Genomic DNA, 22,254 nt, shown 5'->3' on the forward strand with positions numbered 1-22,254 from the left:
CGATGGGCCCGCACGCGGGCGGCGGGGGCCAATCACCGCTCCCCTTACCGAGGCCGCCGCGCCAGGCCAGCCAATAGGTGGGGGCGTTACTGAGGGCTGGCGCGCGGGTCGGGAGATGGCAGTGGCGTTCTGGTGGGGCCCGGCGGCCGCCCGCCACATGAAGCCGGGTGGCTCGTGCTCCTCCGTTAGGCGGCCGTAAAGCGCCGTTAAGGGACGTTACTCCTAGCGCCGGCCGAGCGTTCAGCTACGGCTCCGCCCCGCCGGGTAGCCGGCGCCGGTCCTGTGGAGGGGCGGGGGTGACGCCTCCCCCTCCCCACTCCCGGCGCGGAGCCCGGCGCCGTGTCACAGCGGCAGGAAATGGCGAATGAACGGGTGACCAGCTGCAGGCAATAAAGGACCCACGATACCCCCCTACTCCCTATTTCAGCCCCAAGTAGTACGAGGTGGGGCAGCTCCGCAGGGAGGGGTTGTGTTTGCCCTCCTCTCCCCTCCCCAGCTCCGGCCGCCCTTCACGGCACTCGCGCAGCCCCGGTTCGCGCCGCTCCCTGAGGCGGCGGGCTCTGGAAGTTAAAGGTCCGCCTTGGGAGAGGCTTCGGCCGACAGGAGGCCTTCCCCGGGCGGCGGTGGGTCGGGAACGCCGAGCGGTTCCCCGGCGGGGAGAACCAGTCAGGCCACCGGGCCCCTCCGCCTCTGCCGGGAGCATCAGCGGCTGACAGGGGCCGGAAGGGGCGGCGCGGCGGCGTTGGGGCCCAGCGGCAGCTGGCCGTTGCGGCGGCGCCGGGCGGGGAGAGCCCCGCTGCGGAGCGGAGATGGCGGACGAGGCGCTCTTCCTGCTGCTGCACAACGAGATGGTGGCGGGGCTGTACCGCGCCGCCGAGCAGGGCGAAGGGGTGAGCGAGTGGGGCCGGGGCCGCCCTGGGGGGGCCGCCGGACAGCTGCGGGGGTAAAGCGGCAGCGGCGCCTTGTGTCTTGCAGGAGAACGGGCGGTGCACCACCAAGCTGGAGAGCATGGGCTTCCGCGTCGGGCAGGGGCTGATTGAGAGGTGAGTCCGCTCCCGGCGCCGGCGGGCCTTGCTCCTTCTCGGGGGCCTTCCCCCGCCTCTGCCCGGACAGGGCCCACGCCCCCTCCCTCCTTCCCGGCCGGCCGGGGACGGCGGCGTTGGCCCGCTGGGTGGGAAGCCGCTCGGTGATCTGGGCGGACAGAGGGTTACGCTGGGGATGTGTCCCTCTTGTTAAACGTTCTGACATCCTCCCTTTTGGCACTTCATTCTTGTGAAGACCCGTGTTTGAATGCCACAGGGCAGTTTTGGAGTGTGCATTTTCCCAGTGCTTTCCGTCATGCAAACTCAGGGTATATGGGTACTTTCAGCACTTACAATCCTTTTCAATTGCACCTTTTGTAGACCTATTTTTACATGTTTCCCACTTCTGGTACGTTTCATGATTTTCTTCTCTTTACTTCTTTCTTAAGCATAATTTTATGATTGGTTACTCTATTTCGTTTTTCTAAAGCGCTCTCGGTCCTTGGAACTTGGCAACCGAATTCATTTCCTCCTTGTTTTCCCAGGCCCTTTGGGAGTGCAGGATGACTTGCTGCACATCCAGCTTCAGCGCCCTCCTTCTGAGGTTGTCTGGAGGCTCTTGAGCTTCTGAAGTCATGCTTTCATTGAACAAAGTGATGCTTTAGTGCCAGATAAAGACCCTTCAGGAGGATAAAGGGAAAGAATTCTGAAATAAGGAAGAGAGAGGGGTCCCTTTTTGGGAAACAGGAATGAGTTTTACATTTGTTCCTATGCGTTAGTGCTTTTTTTGTGTATTTGAAGGACTCTTTCCAAGCAGTAGTATAGGTGTGAGCTTTTTGTTTATCTTCTCCTTAGACATTTAGTTGAAGATATAAAACTGATGGAGTGCTTTGCGTCTTTCTGTACCTCAACTGTCTTTAATAACCTTATAGTTAAAATCATTTATTCTGTTGTCACATTGGAGGAATTAAGATAACACTGTGTTGCTCTTAATTTAAAATACTTGATGAACGCAGAGTGATGGTAGAATGATACTGTACAATGGTTGGAAAACCAATTTCTCTAACAGCCTCAAAAATGATATTGCATAGTACCATTTCTCTGTATTTTCTTTTTCTTTTTAATCAGTCAAGTTTTGTGTACCTTCATTATTGATATATTTCTCATTTATCTCTTAGGTTTACAAAAGATACTGCCAGGTTCAAGGATGAATTAGATATTATGAAGTTCATTTGCAAAGATTTTTGGACAACTGTATTCAAAAAACAAATAGATAACCTAAGGACTAATCATCAGGTACTAATGCTGTAGAATAAGATTTAACTTACAAAATCAGTAACGGTTGTGAGTTACAAGTCCATTTTTTGTTTTTCTTGGTCTAGAATTAATTACAGCGTAAGAAACCCAAAATGTTCTTTATTTGTTTCCTTTAAAAAGCACAATTTTAAGGTTCACGTTAGCAGGTAGCTCCAGAATACTATTGAATAATTGTTTGTGATGTCTTTATTGCCACTCTGTTTGAAAAGACTAAATGCTTTGAATTTCATATGGCTGTTGCAGAGTTAGAAACTGACAGCACAGTAATGGTTACAGTTGATTAGATTATGCTTAAACAGAAACTTTTTTATGTATCTAAATACGTTTTAGTAGAAAACCAGTGTGAGAAAGTGATATTGTTACCTTAACGTCTATTTAAATAGAACAGCTGCCTTGAAGTAATTTTTTTATTTTGAAGATTTTTTTACAGTTTTCAGCAGTTGAGGCCTTTAGTTATACTCTACTGAACATACTTGCATAAGAAGCAGATGAAAAACTTCCCAAATTTCCATGTTGGTGACATTGTGTTGTATACATGTCCTTTCCAGTATCCACAGCCATAGTTCTTAAAGCAAGATCAAAATAATTTAAGGAGACATTTTACTAAAGTAAAAAATCTTTTTCATTTCGAATGACTTGGTTTTCTTATGGCCATTTTCCTGTCGTATCAGAATAGGAACAAGAGAATTTGTACAAGGATGGTGCCAAATAAAATAGGTTTTATTTTTCAGTGAACTGTTTACCGAGTAATAACTTTAACGGATAACAATTACCTTAGAAATCTCGTTTTGAATTCAAAGAAAGCTGCAGTATTGAGCTTAGGTCTCAACTGTATATGCAGCCTTAATTTAATTTCAAGGGCTATGAAGTTCCACAGTAGCATGGTCATTAGCAAAGAAATTAAAATGACAGGTGTAGATTAAGCTATACTGTGTTCACGCTTAATTTATTAAAATGCATATTGTGTCACAAAATTGTAATGTAGAAAACACTAGACTTCGATCATCTGCTGGGTATTGTTGCCTGTATCACTATTAAAGAAGATAATTCTCACTGAATTTGAGAATAAGAATAGTGAGTTGCATACCAAATGAAGATTAAGATTTGAATGTAAAAAATCAGCATGCATTTGATATATTAACAAAGACTTTCTAAAATGAAAATATTATTTCTGAGCACTGGAAGGACTCCTCCAAGAATAATGTAAATAAATGGTTTTTCAGAGTTAACTGATCATATTATTTTCTAGGGGTTTTGTTGTAAACTCCCAGTTAAGTGTCTTTTGTTTTGGTATTTCATGTAAGTAAATAATACAGTTTAAACGTAAATCACACATGCCTTAATCTAAAATTTAATTTTTCAACCCGAGAACATTTATATTGTATCTACAAATCAAATCCCTTCACATGAAATGTTGATTACATGATACTGCGTATTCAACTAAAACCCCATTTTTTTATACAGGGTATTTATGTCCTTCAAGACAATAAATTTCGTCTCTTGACACAAATGTCTGCAGGAAAGCAGTATTTAGAACATGCACCAAAGGTACCCTTCATTTTTATCCTTGGGATCTACCAGTTTGATTCCAATTATCTTGATCTATTAATAACAACTTTAAATTTTGTAATTGAATGGATACAAACTCTTCAAAAGGGCAGCTAAAGTTTAGCACCTTGTTTTGGAACAGTGCATTGATTTATGGTTCAAGAAATGGTCATAGTTGTTGTGAAACTTGCTGTTGTTGTGTTTGAGTTACTTGATGGTAGGAGCTGGTCTGCCACTGTCAAACAAATTTTTTCTTTCTCTTTGTAAAGCATATGCTTTCAGAAGCTTTTTTAAAATTTCCAAAACACATTTTGGAAGTTGCTGTTTGTTACCTAGAATGACCTTTTGAGATTATATGAACGTTCAGAAAGATCTTCCACCAATTAAGAATAGTTTTGAGTGTAGATACTGAGTTAGGGTAATAGTTTACGTCAGTAAAATCAGTGGCTCTGCAGAAGCTCTTATAAAGCACTTAGGTTCAGGTGGATGTAAGAAATGGGGCACTCAGTTCTGTTTTATGGTTTCTCAATTCTTGATTTTCTTAGTCATCATAGTTGCAGGCTACTGTTCTTGGGATGGGTTTTTTGATGTTTGGTGAGATGTTTCTTCTGTTTTGCAACATGTATTCTAAGTATCTGTGGGCCCTTGTATACTAAGATGCGGTCTGTGCAAGAATGCTATCTTGGACCGCTTCTCCTTCATTGACTTCAGTACCAGCTGCTAATTTCAGCCAAGTCTTGGAAATAATTGGTTTAAGGATATTAAGTTCCTACAGGTTTAATGGAAATAGAAATGAGTGACTCAAGATAGTGCCTCTAACAAGAGAAATCTGTATTGTGAGCTCTGCTGTCTCTCAAGCACTGTAACAAACCTCCATAGTTTTATATTGTGCAAGTGTTAAGTCTTGTTCGTGACTAATTAGTTTCAATCTTTAGTAACAATCTTCACCCTTGACACTTACCTAAAGTGCAGCTTTATATTTAGTATTTAGCATTTACCTGTGGACTAATCAGAGGAGGCCTATCGAATTTGGGAATAAAGAGTATTGTAACAGCTGAAGTTTCATCAATGCCAGCATGTAAGTAGTTCTCAGAGTTATTCAATTATTAGCTCACTTGATAACTTTCCTTACTGACTTCATCACTGCATAAGCATTTATCAAGGTGGGATTGGTTTGGACCTGCTGGGCCATAGGAGTCAGTATGAACTTCAGGATGTGGCTTGTCACTAAATGCTTTAGTGTTTAGAAAACACTGACAGAGGGTGAACCTTTGTGACATTGAGTGGAAAGCAAAACTAGGAAGTTGTATTTACATTTGGAAGCATCAGATGCATAAGGATGTACGTTCAGAAGGTTATTTGAACAAGTGAAGGTAAAAAACCAGCTAGATACAGGCTCTTTCTCTACAGAAGTCATAAAGAAAGTCCATTGTAACTACCCAACCTGCTCATGTGGATTTAAAAGTTTCCACAGACTTTGCACAAATTTTTAAATTTAGCTGACAAGATTGTTGTGATGTGGGACATGGCTCAACTTAAAGAAAAAAAGAAAAGAAAGAAAAAGCTGTTCAGCTGGAGTTAAATTTAAATGCTAAATTTAAATAATGGCTAGATTGTTCACAATTAAACTGTAAGATTGAAATGTTCCTTATTATTTCTTTTTACAAAACAATTACAAGAAAATAATTACTTGGAAAAATAACTCTAATGGTCATACTTTGATCTGGCTTTGCTTTCTTTTTGCAGGTAAATTTCAGGTGATGATACAGAAGATGTAGAGCACATTCAAATCTGGGTATCTACCTTAAAAATCCTTTGTCCGTGGATTCAGTATCTTGGTTCAGCTTTGTATGTAGCTTGTAAATTATAGCAGTGTGCAGCACAATTCCAAAACACATAATAAACGTTCATGAAAATAACACTATCCTTGCATCTTGGTATGTAATTTATTCTATACCAAGGTATTAATGTCCACATGTCTATGCAAAAGTTTTCAGGAAAATACTTAAATTGCCAAACCAGCACATATGGAAGACCAGAGGCATGTTTTGAGAGCAGAGGAAAAGCCTGTCCAAGACTAAATTGGAATAAGAAACTAACGTGTTTTGTGTCACCTTAACTGCTACCTTTCCCTATTCACTCTGAATGGTGAGGCAGCAATTACTTTTTTATTTTTCTGAGGAAGCCATCGATTGGCATGTGAACCAACAGCCTTCATTAATGGTGTTCAGCGGAGGCTTAGTTCCTTTGTAGGAATGATACGGAGCAGTAAAGAAGAGAGCTTACTTCTACATAGTTACACAAGTTTCTCCTACCTCCCTAAAATTAACCGCTGGTTTTTTGTGTCACAGTAATTTTACAGCTAGGGTCATCTGAATTGGCCAAAGAAGGAAATTTGTTTTAGCTTGTGCATAAACTCAATATTAACATAATTGTTTTTAATTGTTAGCTACAACTCACTTCTGTAATGAGTGTGTGCAGGAAGATGATTAGGCCTGCAAGAAGCTATAAAGACATCACCAAGACTCTTGAGGACATTGGGGTTTGCTAGATACTGCTTGTTACAAGATTTGCAAAACAATACATATCTTGCTGTAGGTAAGCATGAAAACATCTTGTTAAAACTTTTGATGAATGTTACTGTAAGGCTTTTCTGTCGGCAGGTTCGGGCCTTATACTTTCAAATGAATCATAATAGAAACTTAATGGTGTTTATTCAGAAGTGTGGGAATGCCTTGTGATAGTGATTCAGTTCCTACTTTGAGACCAGTAAATAACAGGCTAACCAAAAAAGCTAACATGTTAAAATAGCACCTTTGATTGATTGTTATAACTACCTCTTGTGTTGGGAGAAGTGTATGTTCTCCAGTTGCATGGTGGGCAAGAACAGTGGAAGCTGTTCTTCCTTAAGCGCTAGGGAAGGTCTGAAGTTTGTAATGGATCAAGCCTTTTCTAGATAGCTGTTACAGGCTGGCAAGCTATAGATTATGAATGTGATAACCAGGAGGTTATTGTACTTGAGCTTAAGATGTGACCAAATTCTGATCTTTCCAGGCACTGTGAATGCTAGTTCAGATTAGTGGTGGCTGAATAACTTGACAGTTCTAGGAAACATCTAGAGCAGAACTCGAACTAGCAGGATGCTGATGTGCTGTTTATAGAACTAGCACAGATGAAAGTAACTACAGCAGTATGGTACTTGGCGGGGAGATCAGCTGTTCGACTGATTGAAAACGCTGGGTTCCTATACTGGCAGTTTATAGTAAGGTTGTGGTGGTTGTTCACCTTTATAGCTTAGATTTGGTTGAAGTTGTAGGGCTTGAGAATTAGCAAACTAGTATTCTTGCATTTCATGGGTTCTTCAGTTGCCAACTCGGGCTGCTTTCGACATGCTGAAAATGTTACTAAAGAGATTAGAAATAACTTGCACTGTATGTCTTAATAGATAGCCAAAATGTTATGACATTGAAATGTCCATCTGTAGTGTGTTAGCCATTTAGTATCAACATGCACAGAATCATTGTTACTTGCATCTCCAGAATTAAAACTCTACTAGTAACTGTAATTCACTTTGATTTTTACTGGACAGTTAAGACTACCATTCCAGACGCAAAACTGCCAATCATTTAAAGATATAGTAAAGGTTTATCAATAACTGGTTGTGGTTAATGATTATTTTTAAAAGTGAGGGGAAGAACTTAAATTCTACAATGTACAGAAAGCAGATGTCATTTAATACTCTGTATCAATGTGCTGCTGCCAGCAGTATTCATAGTTCCTTTAACATGGATTTTTAATTGTTGAAGGTAATTAAAACCAGAGGGAGTCGTGTATGTACCAAGCAGATGCTGATACTCTTGGTGACGCACTCCATCTATAAATCTATAAATAGGTGAGCTAATGTATTTGTCAAGATACCATACAGAAAACGAATTTGTTCATTCTTTTTAATAAATGCTTCTATTAAAAGCATTGAATACAGATGTGTAGTTTTTGCTAGTTTCTGCAACTGTTTACTAAAAAATAGCATTACTACTCAGGAAGTATTTATGTTTATGTTTTATTAAAATTATTTTAACAGTAAATTACTGTTACTGGCTGTAGTTGAACTGCTTAGCAGAGCTTACGCTCAGGAACCAAAGCTTGAAAAAACCACATTCAGTCCTAGTTGTATAGGTTTCTATAGTAAGGCTGCTGTTAAATAGCATGAAGAATGAGAAAAGCCATAATGTTTAAGAACGCTCTTTAAAATGCTTTTATTAAAAAAGCCCTCAATAGGTGGGTATTAGATAAAGAACTATCATTTGTAATGTAACCTCAGACTTCACCTAATAGCAGTGGCCACAGGATTACTCAGATGGTAGAAATTTCTAACCAAGAATGTAGTTTACAGAGACAGTGGCTTGACAGATGATGCCAGACACTTCATTGACCGTTTCACAATGAAGGTGATGATATTGGAGACGTTGACAATCTCATGCTAAAGCTCAGCTTACGTTATTCATAGCTGTCCCAAATGTGTTATCATGAGGGTATTCTGAGGGGGTTGTGTAGTACTTCAGGTCTGAACAGTGCAGTGTCTTGCTGTTAACTCTCATAATGCTGTTTGTACTATGGCAATGCAAAATATTTGATACTCTTGTAACAGTCTAGGAAGGTTCATCAGCCAAGTCGCGTTGATCAAAGTACCTAGCGGAGAGAAGTGGAATATGGTAAGAAACCTCTAATGCAACATACTCCTTTGCTCTGAGTTGTTAGACCCCTTGCTTTCTGGCTCTTACTTTAGTGTTTCTATCCATCAGAATTACAGCTTTGCAATTCAGGGGGCTTATCTGAGGAAACCAATAAACTTACTTTACTCTTAGGTTTACCTTAAGTCCTTTTAGCTAAGTATATTTGCTACATAGGTCCAGGGTGCTTTAATTGACTTCCGCGTTAAAAGAAATTAAGTTAGGACAAGAGTAATCACGCATTTATTCTGGACATACTTTACTGTTTTAGGTATTTAAGTTGCATTACCTGCTAACTAAGCAGATTATCAAGTTCAGAGCTGATATTTGTTCCTCATTCTTGTTCTCCTGAAAGAGAAAGAAATATTATAACAGTTCTTTTGTTACCTGTGTCAAATAGAAAACATGCCGTATTATGTGCTTGTACTCTTCCCTTCATTCTTGAGCAAACCTAGGACATGAAAAATGTACAAAATGTACCCAGACATCCAAGAACTGAAAAATCTTCCTCCTCATAATTTGCTTAGTTCAGCAAGTCCTTTGCGCAATGTTATATTTAATGTTACCTCTAGTACTCTGACTTCTGAGCATCGTCTTGCCAGCTGTCGAATAAGGGAGTGAGCTTCAGGTAGCAAAGGTTTTTCAAGGCATGCCAACAGTGCATAAAGCCATCTGCCCTGCGTGGATTCAAATAACAAACTTTTCATTATGAGCATTTCTTTAAGTTTCATGCAGTTCTTGTTATATGGAGCAGGCCTGAAGCGTAGGTCTCAAAGCACAATTGCATTTAAGTGCTACTGCCAGAATTGAAAAGTTAGAAAGCCAAATTGGACACTACACAATAGAATTTTACACCTCTAGATAAGTTTCTTGTGAGCTATACTCCTGGATTTCCTCATATTTTTTTGACTACTGGCCAAGATAGAAGTTAATGCAGCTTACACTATTAAAGTCTGAGGGAATGATTATTTTAATAATAATCCTTTAATAATAATAATAGTCTAAAGATTATTACTTGGCTATTAATTTTTAACTTCACAAAATGTGGAAAAACATTCCTGAAGAGTAAATGTATCAAGTCAGATCTTTGTGGAATTAATATTGTTAGATCAACTTTAAGACTTGCTCCACTGTGAAAGCATGTCCTTTGCACTTTACTTCACTGAATTCCACTGCATTCTTACAGGCATAACTTCTGCTACCAGTCTAACTTCTTAATTTAATTCCAGTGTCTAGTGGCTTTTGTTATGGGAATAAACTAAAAGTCAGTGTGCATATTCTTTGCAGCATATTGGTTAAAAAGAAAACAGTCATACAGAAAAGAACAGAACATGAAAGGGCCTTTGGGTGACTAAAAAATAGTGAAACTGTGTTTAGTATTACAGAAGTAATTTTTCATTACTCTTCTGCTTTGTGGTACTGAATGAGATGAGATGTGTCCATCACGGTCTTTTGTAGATACGATGCCATTACGTAGCTAGTCAATCTAGTTGTGGCCAAACTCCATGCTAATGTACCCTGTCAATCAGAATTTCTTATTAGGTTGGATTTGTCACCACGCTAAGACAGCTAAGCTTTCTGGTCTGTGCTGCTCGTGGAAAGATTAAACGTATCTTTGACAGAACACTATCACATATCTCCAAACTAAAAGGGAGGTGTCAGTTAATACAGTGTGCAGCACCCTGACAGCTTTAACTGGTCAGAACCAAAGCTGCAGTCAGACCCTCTTCTCTCCCCAGTGCCAATGTTTGTGTAACCTCATAGTTTAGGTTAGTGTGGGGAGCAATAAAAAGAGGAGGGTGTTTTGGCAGTACTTGATAGACTGCATCTGTTATGTTTTGTAATTAGCCTTTCAAAAAGTTCTGTGAATACTTATTTTAGTATCTAATCAAGAAAGTTTTCAAAGTAACTGAATATGATACGCGCATCTAGAGAACTCCTTAGAAACTAAAAAATAATTTCATAGAAAACTATGAACAATTTATCCCTTGTTTAATGCGTTCATGTGCAAGTAGTTAGAATAAAATAAAAATTACCAGTTCTGGAGTAAATTTTTTCTCTCCAAACCAGCTTATCAGGTATTCCAAGACGCTGGTTACTGTTGCCTTCAGAAGAGGAACAGAAAGAGACAATACAATACCTGCAATGTTTTGTTTTGCTGCCCTTCTACCTGAAGGATTATATTACATAAAAAGCAATGTGGCTTTTAAAAAATGTACACATTGTGTATTTCTACTCCACTGTGATACTATATGGTATTCAAGTTGAAGTTACATATAAGGGTAAAGTAAGCGTTAAAGCATGAGTTCCCAGAAAGAATTTTATAGAAAATGAAGTAATTTTCTGTGTTAACAAAGTTATGGATAAGTAGCTACAGATTAGGAAAGAGGTATGACGTTGGTTGTGTGACTGGTTGTTCCTATATAAAGGTGACTAGTGGGAAACACAGTAGTAAAGGAGAGGTAAGCGTGATTCTTCTAGCGTTGCAGTGTACCTAAGAACTCACAATCGGGTTGAAGGACTAATGCTAAATGAGAAATCTTAAGACACTGTTTAAGCACCTACTGGGGCACTCAGCAAAAATTTAAACATTAGATGTTCTACACAGAAATTGCAAGGACAAAATACTCTAAAACTAGTCATGACTAATGTTCACTAGTGAAGTTGTTTGTAGCTGAAGGTTGAGATAACGATTACGTGTTTTCCTTGTAAGTGCACAATGAATAGCAGTTGTAATAAATAGCTGCCTACTCTAGCAGAGAAGAATAGATGTCTTCTGCAATAGGTAGAATATGAGAAATAGAAATGATTTATGCAATGTCACTGTGCGATTCTAAGAAGTAGGCTTACCTGATTCATTCTGCTTACAATACTTAGCAAAGGGGGAAAGCCGACCTGAAAATAATCAAGTTGGAAATTGCAGACATTATCATAAACATTTTTGTTCTAATTTAGAACATACTAACATTTTGATGTGATGCTCAGACATCTGTAGTGATCTGAAAGTCTTTCCTGAGCTTTGAAATCTATTAAAAAAAAAATAATCTTCAAGCAAGTTCAAGATAAGGTCTGGTCAAATTTTCTATCAAAGAACCTTACTTTTACTGTTATTTGTTAAAAGTTTTGCAGTGAGGGGGATGTTTGCAGGATAGCGTGTATGTGGAGAGGAGAGGAACCCCATATCACCATGAAACAAAACACTAGAACAGACTATGCAGAAAACTTTCCATTCAGTTCAGCAAGCAACGAAGTGCTTTAGCTGATAACGGATGAAGGATGTTGTCAACTTCTTGACTGAAGGGATAGGCTCGTTCTCTGCTTCACTCAGTTTCCACTTAAAAGGGAAGAAAAATGGGATTTTCTGGGCTCACCAGAGAGCCTACTTCCTATTTAGCACAAAGTGGTAATAAACAGTAGGAGTGTTTCTGGCAGTTATTCTTGAAAATAGCAGCTGACAACTAGATAGAAGCCCTATACTCACCTTTATGTAATCAATTCCTAGATTTTCATCATCAGATAGTGCATCTATTTCTGAGTATACTCTTTCACCCAGGCAGAACTTCTTCCAGCCTTCTTCATCCTCTGATTTTGGCTGAATTAAGTAAAAATAAATGAAAACTGAAATATCGCTACCTTGAAGACACTGAAGAAAAGACTTGATAATATTCACAAGTTGTTGCATTAAACTGTAAAGCAAGATTAACCACACATTTAATGACTAGAAAAAAGCCCACAGCACTGTTATGAATTCTACTCACCATAGTAACATTGCTATCCAAATGTTGTGACCGCCAGTGATTTCTGTGCTTGTTCAGGCTCTGAGTAATTAAAACAAAGACAAATCACAGTTTAACTTTGCAAATATTTTATCCTAGGCATAACTGCTCTTCATTCTTTAAATGTATAAAAAGTATATTTTATGATGTTCCATAAATCAGTAGAGGCATAACTAGCTAAATATTTCCCAGGCATCTTAATATTAAATGTAACCAAGTTGCTCGTGTTGGGTTTTTGGAAGTAATGTTAAAGCTGAAGGAATTTTAAAGCCTACTACATAAAGTTAAGTTGAGGTAGTAAGCTTTCATAGTCTTCTAAACTTTTATTGGTATAACAAGCTTAAGAAAAGAAAATATTTAGTCCAAAAGCACACATAAAGCCAATATCGTGTTTCCAACAGTGATCTGTGTCTGTATCAAGTGTCTACAGAACTGTTAGAAAGAAGGCAAGCGTGCTTTCCTAGTGTATTTCTTCTACCTGACGGAGATGCTATATAAGACAAATTGGCCTGCTTGACAGTTTCCTGTACAGAGGTGTAAACTTTTTGTTAACAGAAGAAATTTTTCCCCCAATCCAATTGTAACTGTAGCAGTAAAAATGACCACTAAAAATACTGTAAGTTGCAGTAGCTGATGCATAGTGTTTGGACAAGTGACTTCTCATGCTCTTTTTTCTCTTAAATTACTTCACAGTGTTAATTCTGGCACAGTGAGAGGACAATTGACTTGTGTATAAAAGACACAAGTGAATATGCTTTAGCGCTACTAGAACTTAGATTATGCCTAATATATAGCATGCAATGTGATACGTTGTAGAAATAGGGGCTAGCTCAGTTAATGTTTACAAAGTAGATGCAGCAGTACAGATCTCCACCTTCGCTGATTTACCTCCCTGAAAAAACAGGGTAAATGAGCTCATGCAAAGTTCAGTGCTACAACAGCTTCAGTGCTGTTGGTTATACTTCAGTTACTTGAGGTACTCCTATAATGCAGTATCAATGCATTGTAAACCTGCCTTCTGCGGTACTGGAGTCATGAATGATCCCTATCTACATCTTCATTATGTTTTTGCATTTCACCCCGTTTGAACTGTGGATAGAGAGAGAGGGACTGCTCAAATCTCCATTTTTGTTCTGTTATTATTATAGAGCAAGGAGCAAATGCAGTAGGAAAGATTTAAGTCTGCTGACACTACAACTTTACAAATACATTTTAACAAATCAATATTTCTCCTCATAATGGGTGTCACCACTGTCAACAGTATCCTAAATGGACACCATGCTCTACATACATGAATCTCCTGGTGGGTTGGAATCCACTCGTTTTTCAGTTAATGTTGAGTTCTAGTACTAGGTTGTAATATAACAGCATAACATCATAGGCATTTTTGTCCTCCCTCAGCTACGTTTAATCTAAATATTGACAGATATTTTTGCTGAATTTGAGGGAGAATTTTTTTTAAAACATTACTCTCTCAAGAGTTTTATCAGAGGTTTGAAAGCCACATAGTATATACTCAATTCTTTTTCAAGAACTTAAAACATTTGCCTACAAACATCTGTTCTACCATAAAGTCATAAGATTTCTGTAGTAGACATAAGGTTGTTCCCTGTAAAGCACAGATGTGTTCTACCTAGACAGCGCAGGCCCCCTTACACAGACCATTTTGTACCTGACGAACAGCTGAGAAATTGGCCACTTGCTGCTGCTGCCACTTGAGTGTTGGGGAGTATCCTTCAGGAGCAGGCTGACATCCAGAAATCTAAGAAAACACTGGCAATAATTACAATGTAAAGAAAGCTTTATAAGAAGAATCCTTAAGAACAAGAGAATCAGTAAATGTTTACTATCAGGTAAACAATATCCTTTAAATCTTCATTTAAGAAAGGTAATTTCATCACCCCATCCATGACTGATTTAACAGTTGGTTTAGATGAAATTTCTTCTGTTTGGCTCTTCTCATGTGCAAATAAGGAAAACTAAGTATTCAAAATACATTGGCAAAGAATTAAAGAATTATTTAAGGTCTTTTTTTTTTTTTTTTAGCAATTGCTCTGTCTCAGTTTCCCTGTTTATAAAAAGCAGGGTGCTGTTTCCTTATCTTGGACAACTACTATGGATTTTAGGTGTTCTACTTGCCAAGATAACAAGTTGAGGAATGCAGAAAACCACAAAAACACCTTTTAGAAAATTAACTCTGATAGTTAAGTAGACATTGCCTCTTTAAAGAATAGCATGAAATAGTTATTTAAATAAAAAGTATCTTTCTACAAATGTTTAAGAATGACACTACAAAGAGGTGAGACAAATGAAGAAGAATGGTCACACAGAAGTTACGTGGTCATATGTCAGTACTAGAAACTTTTCTTGAGCAATCTAGTAGTGAAATTCCAGATTACAGTTTTCATGAGAGAAAGGCTAATTTGGTCTCTTGAACTATTCGAAAGTAGATTAAAAACCAAGCTGTCAGGGCCAGGTGACAACAGAAAAATCTGCTTGGGCAGTAAAGAAAAGCTCCGATAAAATATTCCACCAAAAAGGAAAGAAGTGGTGCTAGAATTTCATCTAACTTTACTAAAGCTTAGCTGCATTTACTACCCTTACCCTAGATATTTAAACCTAAATATAGGTATGGATATATCTTTATTGTAAAGTTTGTGCAGGTTTTATGGTTTAGTATTTGTAAAATTTAATGCAACATTTGATTTCCTTAGTAAAATAGTCTGCTGTATATCAAATAATATGGATATTATCAATTTAAATCAGTTAAAAAGACTGCTGTTAGCCATCAGTTGAATGGGTTTCTTCAAACCCAGACATTTAATTCTGTAGATGCTTTTAAAATCAAGCAGTGGTATTTAGTTATGCCAACTACTCGCCCAAATTAGTACAAAAATTATGATATTAACATCTTTCCCCTTAGTTTTTTTTCCTCTCAGAACAAAACATGTACAAGCTCGCAAACTTACTGAAATGTTTACTGTCTGCTTCTTTCTCAATTTTTTGGGGTCTATTTGCGCCACGACCACATCTGGGCACCGAGCTGCTTCGATCCTACAAAACAAAATCAAGTGGCTACTTTTTTTTTTCTCTGTTTTCGGTAGCAGGTGGTTATATACCAGACGTCTCCGAAATACCGCACCCGCAGAAATCGTCAGGTGTGTAAAACACGGGCTATACTGGCATTTCTTACAGAAGGTTTGACTTGAGAGTTAAAAGATCGCGCATTCACGGTTTCTGCACGGCGGTTCTGGCCTCCCGGAGGCTTGTTTATATCCGAACCCGCCTGAGGTGCGGCGGCGCTTCCCGCGGCCAGGCCTCGGGAGGGCCCGGGGCCGGACCTCCACCTTTCCGCGGGAGCTGCCGACGGCTGTGCAGCAGCGAGCCGGCCCAGCCGCACGCAGCCCGGGAAAAGCGGCAGAAAGCCGAGGGGTTCAGCCCCGATACCGGCCGGCATCCCACCGCACCGGGAGCAACGCGCTAGCGCGGCGCAGCCGCCCCCAAGCATCCCAGCGCCCAGCTCGGCCCGGCCCCACTCCTCTGGCGGGGAGGTGAGGGCGGCGGGAGCTCGGCCCCCTCCGCCCCGCCACTCACTGTACGCGCTTCAGATACTCCTGGGGCGTCCTGGGAGGCACCGTGGGGTCGAAGTCCTCGGCCAAGTCACAGTCATCCACCGGCAGCAGCCGCGGCATCAGCTCCTCCACGCCCGACTCCATGGCCACGCCGCCGCCGCCCCCCTCCCACCCCGGGGCGGCGGAGGCCGCCTGACGGGACCGGGCCGGGCCGCAGGCGCGCGGGGAGGCGGTGTGAGGCGCCGGCTGCTCTCGCGAGAGCGGCGGGGCCGGGCGGGCCCTCAGGGCGGCGGCGGCGGCGGGGGGGCGTTATAGAGGCGGCGGGGAGTCCGCGGGGCCTCCCCGGCCTCCCGGTTCTTGCGGCCTGAGGTGGAAGCGATGGCGTGAAGGCGCTGTGCGCTTGGGGCGGCGGCAGCGAGAGGCAGCCAGCCCAGAGACACCCGCTCTGGGGGTGTCGGCTGCCCGGCAAACGCAGGGAGTGGAATAAAAGGGAATTCGGCCAAAAAGCAGCAGGGGAAGTGGTGCTGCCCATCGGACTAGGCCTATGGCTGCGGCGAATCGGTGTAAACCTTCAGCAACCCATTTTATTAGGCCCTGTGCTATTATTCTAATACACTGTAGTTTTTGCAAGTGGTTCCTTAAAACTCCTCCGTCAGTATTTTCTGTTCTACCAGCGGGCATCCAGTAACAATGCTACTTGTCCTTTCCTTTAAATGTTTTGAGATGTATGGTTGAAATCATCTACTTGCTACAAATGTCAACAGAGTTCTTATTCTGGAAGAGGCAATGCCCGAGTTTTATTTCTTCGCTGTGTGGGTTTATCTAAATACTATTATGTGAATAAGAATATCCCACTTCCCACATCAAAAGCATTGCCACAAAGTGGGGCTGCTTCTCAGTTAATATAAAAAGCGGATGGATAATGCTGTAATAATTTACATTGTGTATTATGATATTCCTGTTACGCAAAATGTTGATCTGTATATTATTTTTCCTATTAGTTCTGCTGCCTGCAAAGTCAGTTTAGTGCTGCCCACGGTCTGTCTAGTGGATCAGAGTAGCTCTAAATACCTCTGACATAAGTTCAAAAAAAGCAATGCTTTTTTTTTTTTTCCCCTGCAAGGCTGTGTTTTAGCAGCTCTGAACAAACACCTACCCTAGCTCCTCCTCTCCACTGACTTTTGTTTGTTTTAAGGTGTTTCCAAAACCACCTACGTGTAACAGGGAGTTTTAATTCTGAAATCTGGATCTAACATCCTAGTTGAGTATGCAACAACTGCAGTCACCGCTAGAAATAAAAGCTGCTTTTAGCTAAAACTACAGTGGTTTCTCTGGAAAGGCTGACCAACAGTCAAGACAAAAGCTTTGGTGAGTCCAGCTGTAAAAAGTTCTCTTCTAATAGTTTGGTAATATTCAAAACTTATTTTTTCTGTTTGTTGTGAAGTCGAGAACTATGAACAAAAAGAGAATGCACAGATATAAATATACTGGAAGTATACTTCCTGTTTTTAGATTACTTTTTCTGGAACTTTCCATTGATCCTTTTTAAATGAAGTAACGTATTTTTAATTATTACAGGTAGTCTTCCACAGATAATAAAATTGTTTCTAACAAGTTTTACCAAGAATGTTGGTGCAGTGGCTACCAAAGATGACTCAGTGGAGGAAGAGGAAAAAGAAACTGGAAATGAATATTCTTTCTCCTCAACTGCCTAGCCATTACGGAAAAGTACTTTTCCAGAGAAAGGGTGAGTTGCCATCCGTGGATACGCGCTGCTGATTAAAAAAAAGGAATCTAACACATAAACTAGAAATTCTACGTTAAGAAAATGAAATGCTTTCGCTGTACATTCTAATAGCGGGAGATAATGAAGTATTTTCTTGTGCATATACACCATGTTAGGATCCTATTTTCTGTTCTATTTTTTTCCTTGTCTTTACTTTTCACTGTGGTTTGCACCATCATAACAGCTGCAAGACATTTCTTGAAGTTTAGAGCATTGCATTGAGCCATTATGTAACAAAATTTAATTGTGCTAATGACTGATTAAAAATACTGTATACCTTTTATTTGTAGTGAACTTTCAGAGTAGTATACTTTCCTATTCTTCCCTCTTAAGTGTCTTTAAGTGTCGTTTGCCTGTTTTTCTCTTGTTGTCTAGAGAGTTCATCCCGCCATTTTGGCTTTGAGACCTGCCTCTTTTCAGTGTAACTTTCCAAAAATGTTTCACAGAGCATTTGAGCCCTTTTGAAATTGTGACGCTGAATTGCTTGCTGTGCATCTGTTTGAAGTTTGCCCTGTTGTAGTTATTTTTTTTTTTTGTTCCGAGCTGAGGTTACGTGTCCTTGGCAAGCTCCTGCTTAATACTCCCACAACTGGCAGAGAGATTTGTGGAGATTTAAAATCCCTCCCTTTTAAATTCTGCTGTTGTTTACCTGCTTAGGTTTTTAGGCTGAAGAGGACTTGCAAACAATAATGGACATAGTTATGGCATAGAAATTCTATTGTAATTACATATATAAGAAAAGAGGATAAGGATGTTTTAGTCATTTATATTTGGTTGGTGGTCATAGCATGTTTTCAGAGCTATGGAGAAGGAGGAGGTGGTGGTCAGCAGACTGTTTTCCAGTCCTCCTCTGTGTTTGGATCGGTTGCACTGAGATATCTCAGCACAGACAGAAGTTACTGCTCTAGCCTTTTGTGGCAGCCTTGTGTGGAAGGGTTCTGAAGTGCCCTGAAACCTAAGCCTCACTACAACTTGGGTTTGGGGGGGAAAAAAAGAGATATCCACACTAACAACAACAAAAAAAACCCCAAAAAACAAATCAAAATTGTAGTTATGGCTACGTGAAAGTTATTGTGCAGATAATAAATAAACGTGTTATATTTCTAAGTATGTATAAATGTGACATAAAATCTCAGGCTAAAACCCACCAGGAATATCATTTCAATATATTTTTTTTTTTTTTTCCCCAGGCAGCCCAAAGAAACACGTAAACCATCTTCCAGATTAAACAGCTGCCGTAAATTGCGACGGTGGGAGAGGGGCAACAAGCAGGCGGAATTGCGGGACTCCCCGGAGCCCGGCTGAGCTTGCTCCCGAGGATCCATTCCCGCGGCGGGCAGCGAACCGAGCCGCAGCTGAGCCCTGCCTCCGGCACCGGGGGTGAGTGAGGGCGGCTCCGGTCACCGGGGGAGCTCCGCCCGCCCCGTCCCGTCCCGCCGCTCTCTGCCCCTTGACGTGGCGCGGACTCTCCCATCAGCCATGTTGGCTGCGTCGGCAGCGCCCGGGCGGCTGCGTGCGGGCGGGGGAGCGCCAGAGCGGCGGCGGTGGCGGCCGGGACGCGGGGTGAGCGGGAGGCGGAGGGCGAGGGGGGAGCCAGGGACAGCTGGGGGGGGGGTGACACGGTGAGGAGAGGCCGTGGGTATGGGGGGGTACCACGGCCGCGGGGCTCCCGCTCGGCTGCTGCGGGGGCGCTCCCCGCCTCGCCTCACGCCGCCCTCTGTGGCGGTGGGGGGACCCCCGGGCGGCCTGAAGCTGCTCTCGGTGTCCCCGGGCGGCCCTGAGAGGCCCGGGGCTCCGCAGGCGGCTGGTCAGCGCTGCCTGCGGCCTCCCGGGCCCCGGAGAGCAGCCGCCGGGAGCCCCGTCCTCAGCTGGGGCTGCCGGTGCCCGGGTAGGGCCGGCGGGGCACGGCCTTGGCGCGGCCGCCGCTGCGCTGGGCGTAAAGTGCGGCCGGAGCTCCGCTGTCCCGCGGCTCTGCCGGGTCCCCACCGTGTGCCGCTGCCAGGGCTGCCCTGCGACAGAGGTAAAGATGCACAGAAATTGTGCTTAAGCAGGCCCTGCTGCCTTTGAATACCTGTGGTTTTTTTCTTTTTAATTTTTTATTTAGGAGGGTTATTACCTACACTGGTTGCTTAAAAAGAAAAAGCCCTTAGTGAACAAAAAACTGGGAGAGCAGGGTTGGAGGATGGCTGTGTTTGAGTAGTGAAAATGAGATTCATATGTTGTCAGTTTGACAGCGTGGTCTGGATAAGTACTAAGTCATTCTCCCCGTACACTTGAGTTCCTCCTTGGAACTGGACTAGATTTGTGTCTGAAATGCTGATTTTGGCATAGACGCAGAATTAAAGGCTTATTGATCTCTTTTATTTTACCAAATTAGTGCATAATAAACTGAAAACGTTTGTTGTAAGAAAAATGCACAGTGGACTGTACTGATTTAGTGGTATTTAAATTCATAAGTCACATGAAGGACTCTGTATGCTGGAACTCTTAAAATGCTGTAGAGAGAAATGTTTTGATTTTGTTTGTATGTGCTTCCAAGGATCAGTGGATATTAGTTTGGTGATCTTCTGTATTGGGACACATTTATGTGTGGTGTGTAAATGTTTAAAGGTGCTGAGATGAAGGAGGAGCTTTTAGAATAATCTGTTTTGAAGAAACTAACGTTATTGTTTGCAGTTGCTTCTAGAAGCGTTTAAAAATAGTGTCCTTCCAAAGTGATGTGTTTCAAAACTGTTTATTCAGTTATAGGATAGCTTTCCAAATGGTATATCAAACATGTTTGATAATGTGTAATTGTTAGAAAGTCCTAACTGTACTCTTGCATCTAGTCAGAGTAATACACAAATACTATTATTTACCTGAGAATCAAGCCCTTGTAGCCAGGTGTAGTCAGCCTGTGACTCTTTGTGCAATTCAGTTGTGGCTTTGCGTGACACTGAGCGAGATTGCCATGGTGCAGGGACGCGAGGTACGTTCAGCCTCTGCAGTGGGAGGCAGGAGGCGAGGCAGGAAGGGCTGCTGGTCTCCTCTGGGTGTCCTGTCCTGCAGCGACACCCCAACATGGGAGCTGGTGCTCCTCAGCTGTTCTGAAAATCACTTCTCTGTGGTTTTCTGAGGTGGGCAATAGGTATTTTGTGGCATTCAGGTGTATGAAGTTTGGTATCTAGTCTGTAGGTCAGCAGGGTTTGCTGTTCCGGTCTAATGTAATCCATCTCCACACCTATCCCAGAAAATGTGCCTGGATAGCTATAACAATGCTATTGAAACTGAATGTAACTTCTCAGACTGAGAGTTTCACCTTTGATGTATAATGAAATATGTAAGCAATACTGGCTCTTGGAAACGAAGAAAAGGGTGTAAGAAATGATGGAGGAAAATTTTATTATTATCAGGTTCTGCCTTCTGAATAGGAAATACATACCTTACTAGAAACGAGCAGTATTTAACTCAATAATTCCAACAAATCTTTTATGTATATAGATACACTTTGTTAGTCACTGCACACTGGTGTTTGTACATTGGCCTCTCTGGAGCGGTAACTGAGTGGCAAAAATAAGATCCACGTGGAACCATTTCAATTGTAGCTAGAGTAAAATGTGGAGAAAAGACTTTGAAGTCCAGTACTGAAAGTGTGAGTTCATGTTGCGGTGTGTGGAGATAGCGTTGGTGGACTTTGTAGCAGATGCCTATGGAATGGCTGAAATGGCCTTTGAGTTGCGATTTTCTCTGTCTTCTCAGGAGATAATTTTAAAAGGAGAGATTATTCCGTTTGTGGTTATAACTGAGATTGTTGCCTCATGCAGGTTGTTATATCTATGCCCCATTTTTCTAGGATAATGTTCCTTCATCTTTTGCACAAAACACTGATGGATTTTGATGTGTTAGGAGAGAAATGTCTTAAATTCTAGATCCTTTTTGGATACCAGGCTGTTCTTTCCTCTCAGCTGAATTATCGTCTGTCTCTGATCCCTCTGTACTAATTAAGATTTCCAGATATTCTCTCCTCTTGCATTTGCTCATTTTTGTTCCCTGTCCAATGACCTTGTTCAGCCTGATGGCCTTGCAACAACTTGAGTAAAAGTGGTGGTGGAAGTGCTCTTTTGCACAAAGTCCCATATAGCTCCCTGTGTTGCAATTGCTGTGACAAGTAGATAACAATGTTGGCAGAGTAATTATCATAGTATTTCTATTACAAGGTGGAGATCCGTGATAGTGATTGCACCTGTGGAAACTTTAAGAGAAGGGTACTCTATAGAGTTAAGTACACCTGTCAGTCTGTGTTTTAGAGGAACAGTTTTTAGACTGCTTTTTGTAGCTTTCATCACATGCTGACAGTTGATTATTTCCTAATGATATTAACTGTGAAATGTGGGGCTTCTCTTGTTTTATGGATGTTGTTAATCTGTTTTGTTAAAAGTCAGCATTAGAATCAAGCTAGTAAGTTAAACTGTAATTTAAAAAACTTGAAAAGTTTTTAACTATCATATAAACTAAAAATGCAAT

General features: G+C 41.3%; 3 protein-coding genes across 7 annotated transcripts in view; 2 read left to right on the top strand and 1 right to left on the bottom strand.

Moving 5' to 3' along the window:
• Positions 1–34: 34 nt before the first annotated feature.
• TRAPPC6B (trafficking protein particle complex subunit 6B) lies at positions 35–7,864 on the top strand. Its single transcript, XM_054199273.1, has 6 exons — positions 35–890; positions 976–1,043; positions 2,201–2,318; positions 3,804–3,887; positions 4,872–4,965; positions 5,634–7,864. Exons 1-6 carry the CDS (start codon positions 810–812, stop codon positions 5,663–5,665), a joined length of 477 nt encoding a protein of 158 aa, XP_054055248.1. The 5' UTR covers positions 35–809; the 3' UTR covers positions 5,666–7,864.
• A 254-nt stretch (positions 7,865–8,118) lies between these two features.
• GEMIN2 (gem nuclear organelle associated protein 2) lies at positions 8,119–16,208 on the bottom strand. 3 transcript variants are annotated; one of them, XR_008466031.1, is made up of 11 exons: positions 15,988–16,208; positions 15,363–15,447; positions 14,066–14,155; positions 12,376–12,435; positions 12,099–12,209; positions 11,468–11,512; positions 10,654–10,722; positions 10,020–10,135; positions 9,184–9,294; positions 8,907–8,965; positions 8,119–8,576 (listed from the first exon to the last, which is right to left on the bottom strand). XR_008466031.1 is itself a non-coding variant. In XM_054199271.1 (10 exons), exons 1-10 carry the CDS (start codon positions 16,107–16,109, stop codon positions 8,537–8,539), a joined length of 813 nt encoding a protein of 270 aa, XP_054055246.1. In that variant the 5' UTR covers positions 16,110–16,207; the 3' UTR covers positions 8,119–8,536. The 3 variants fall into 3 exon arrangements, 2 of the variants coding, with proteins under 2 accessions (XP_054055246.1, XP_054055247.1); XM_054199271.1 differs by lacking the exon at positions 10,020–10,135 and having other exon boundaries at positions 14,056–14,166; positions 15,988–16,207; XM_054199272.1 differs by lacking the exon at positions 10,020–10,135 and having other exon boundaries at positions 15,988–16,205.
• A 134-nt stretch (positions 16,209–16,342) lies between these two features.
• SEC23A (SEC23 homolog A, COPII coat complex component) overlaps positions 16,343–22,254 on the top strand; it is a 33,147-nt gene continuing 27,235 nt past the window's right edge. The window contains exons 1-4 of one of the 3 annotated variants that reach the window (XM_054199254.1): positions 16,343–16,526; positions 17,161–17,333; positions 17,544–17,712; positions 18,942–19,131. The gene's annotated coding sequence lies outside the window, so the exon portion shown is untranslated. Of the gene's footprint in view, positions 17,334–17,543; positions 17,713–18,941; positions 19,132–19,186; positions 19,315–22,254 lie in introns of those variants that run through there. The other 2 variants (XM_054199252.1, XM_054199255.1) reach the window with 2 other exon arrangements.

Source organism: Rissa tridactyla, chromosome 4 (genome assembly GCF_028500815.1).
Source record: "Rissa tridactyla isolate bRisTri1 chromosome 4, bRisTri1.patW.cur.20221130, whole genome shotgun sequence".
In the NCBI taxonomy this organism is placed as follows: Eukaryota; Metazoa; Chordata; class Aves; order Charadriiformes; family Laridae; genus Rissa; species Rissa tridactyla.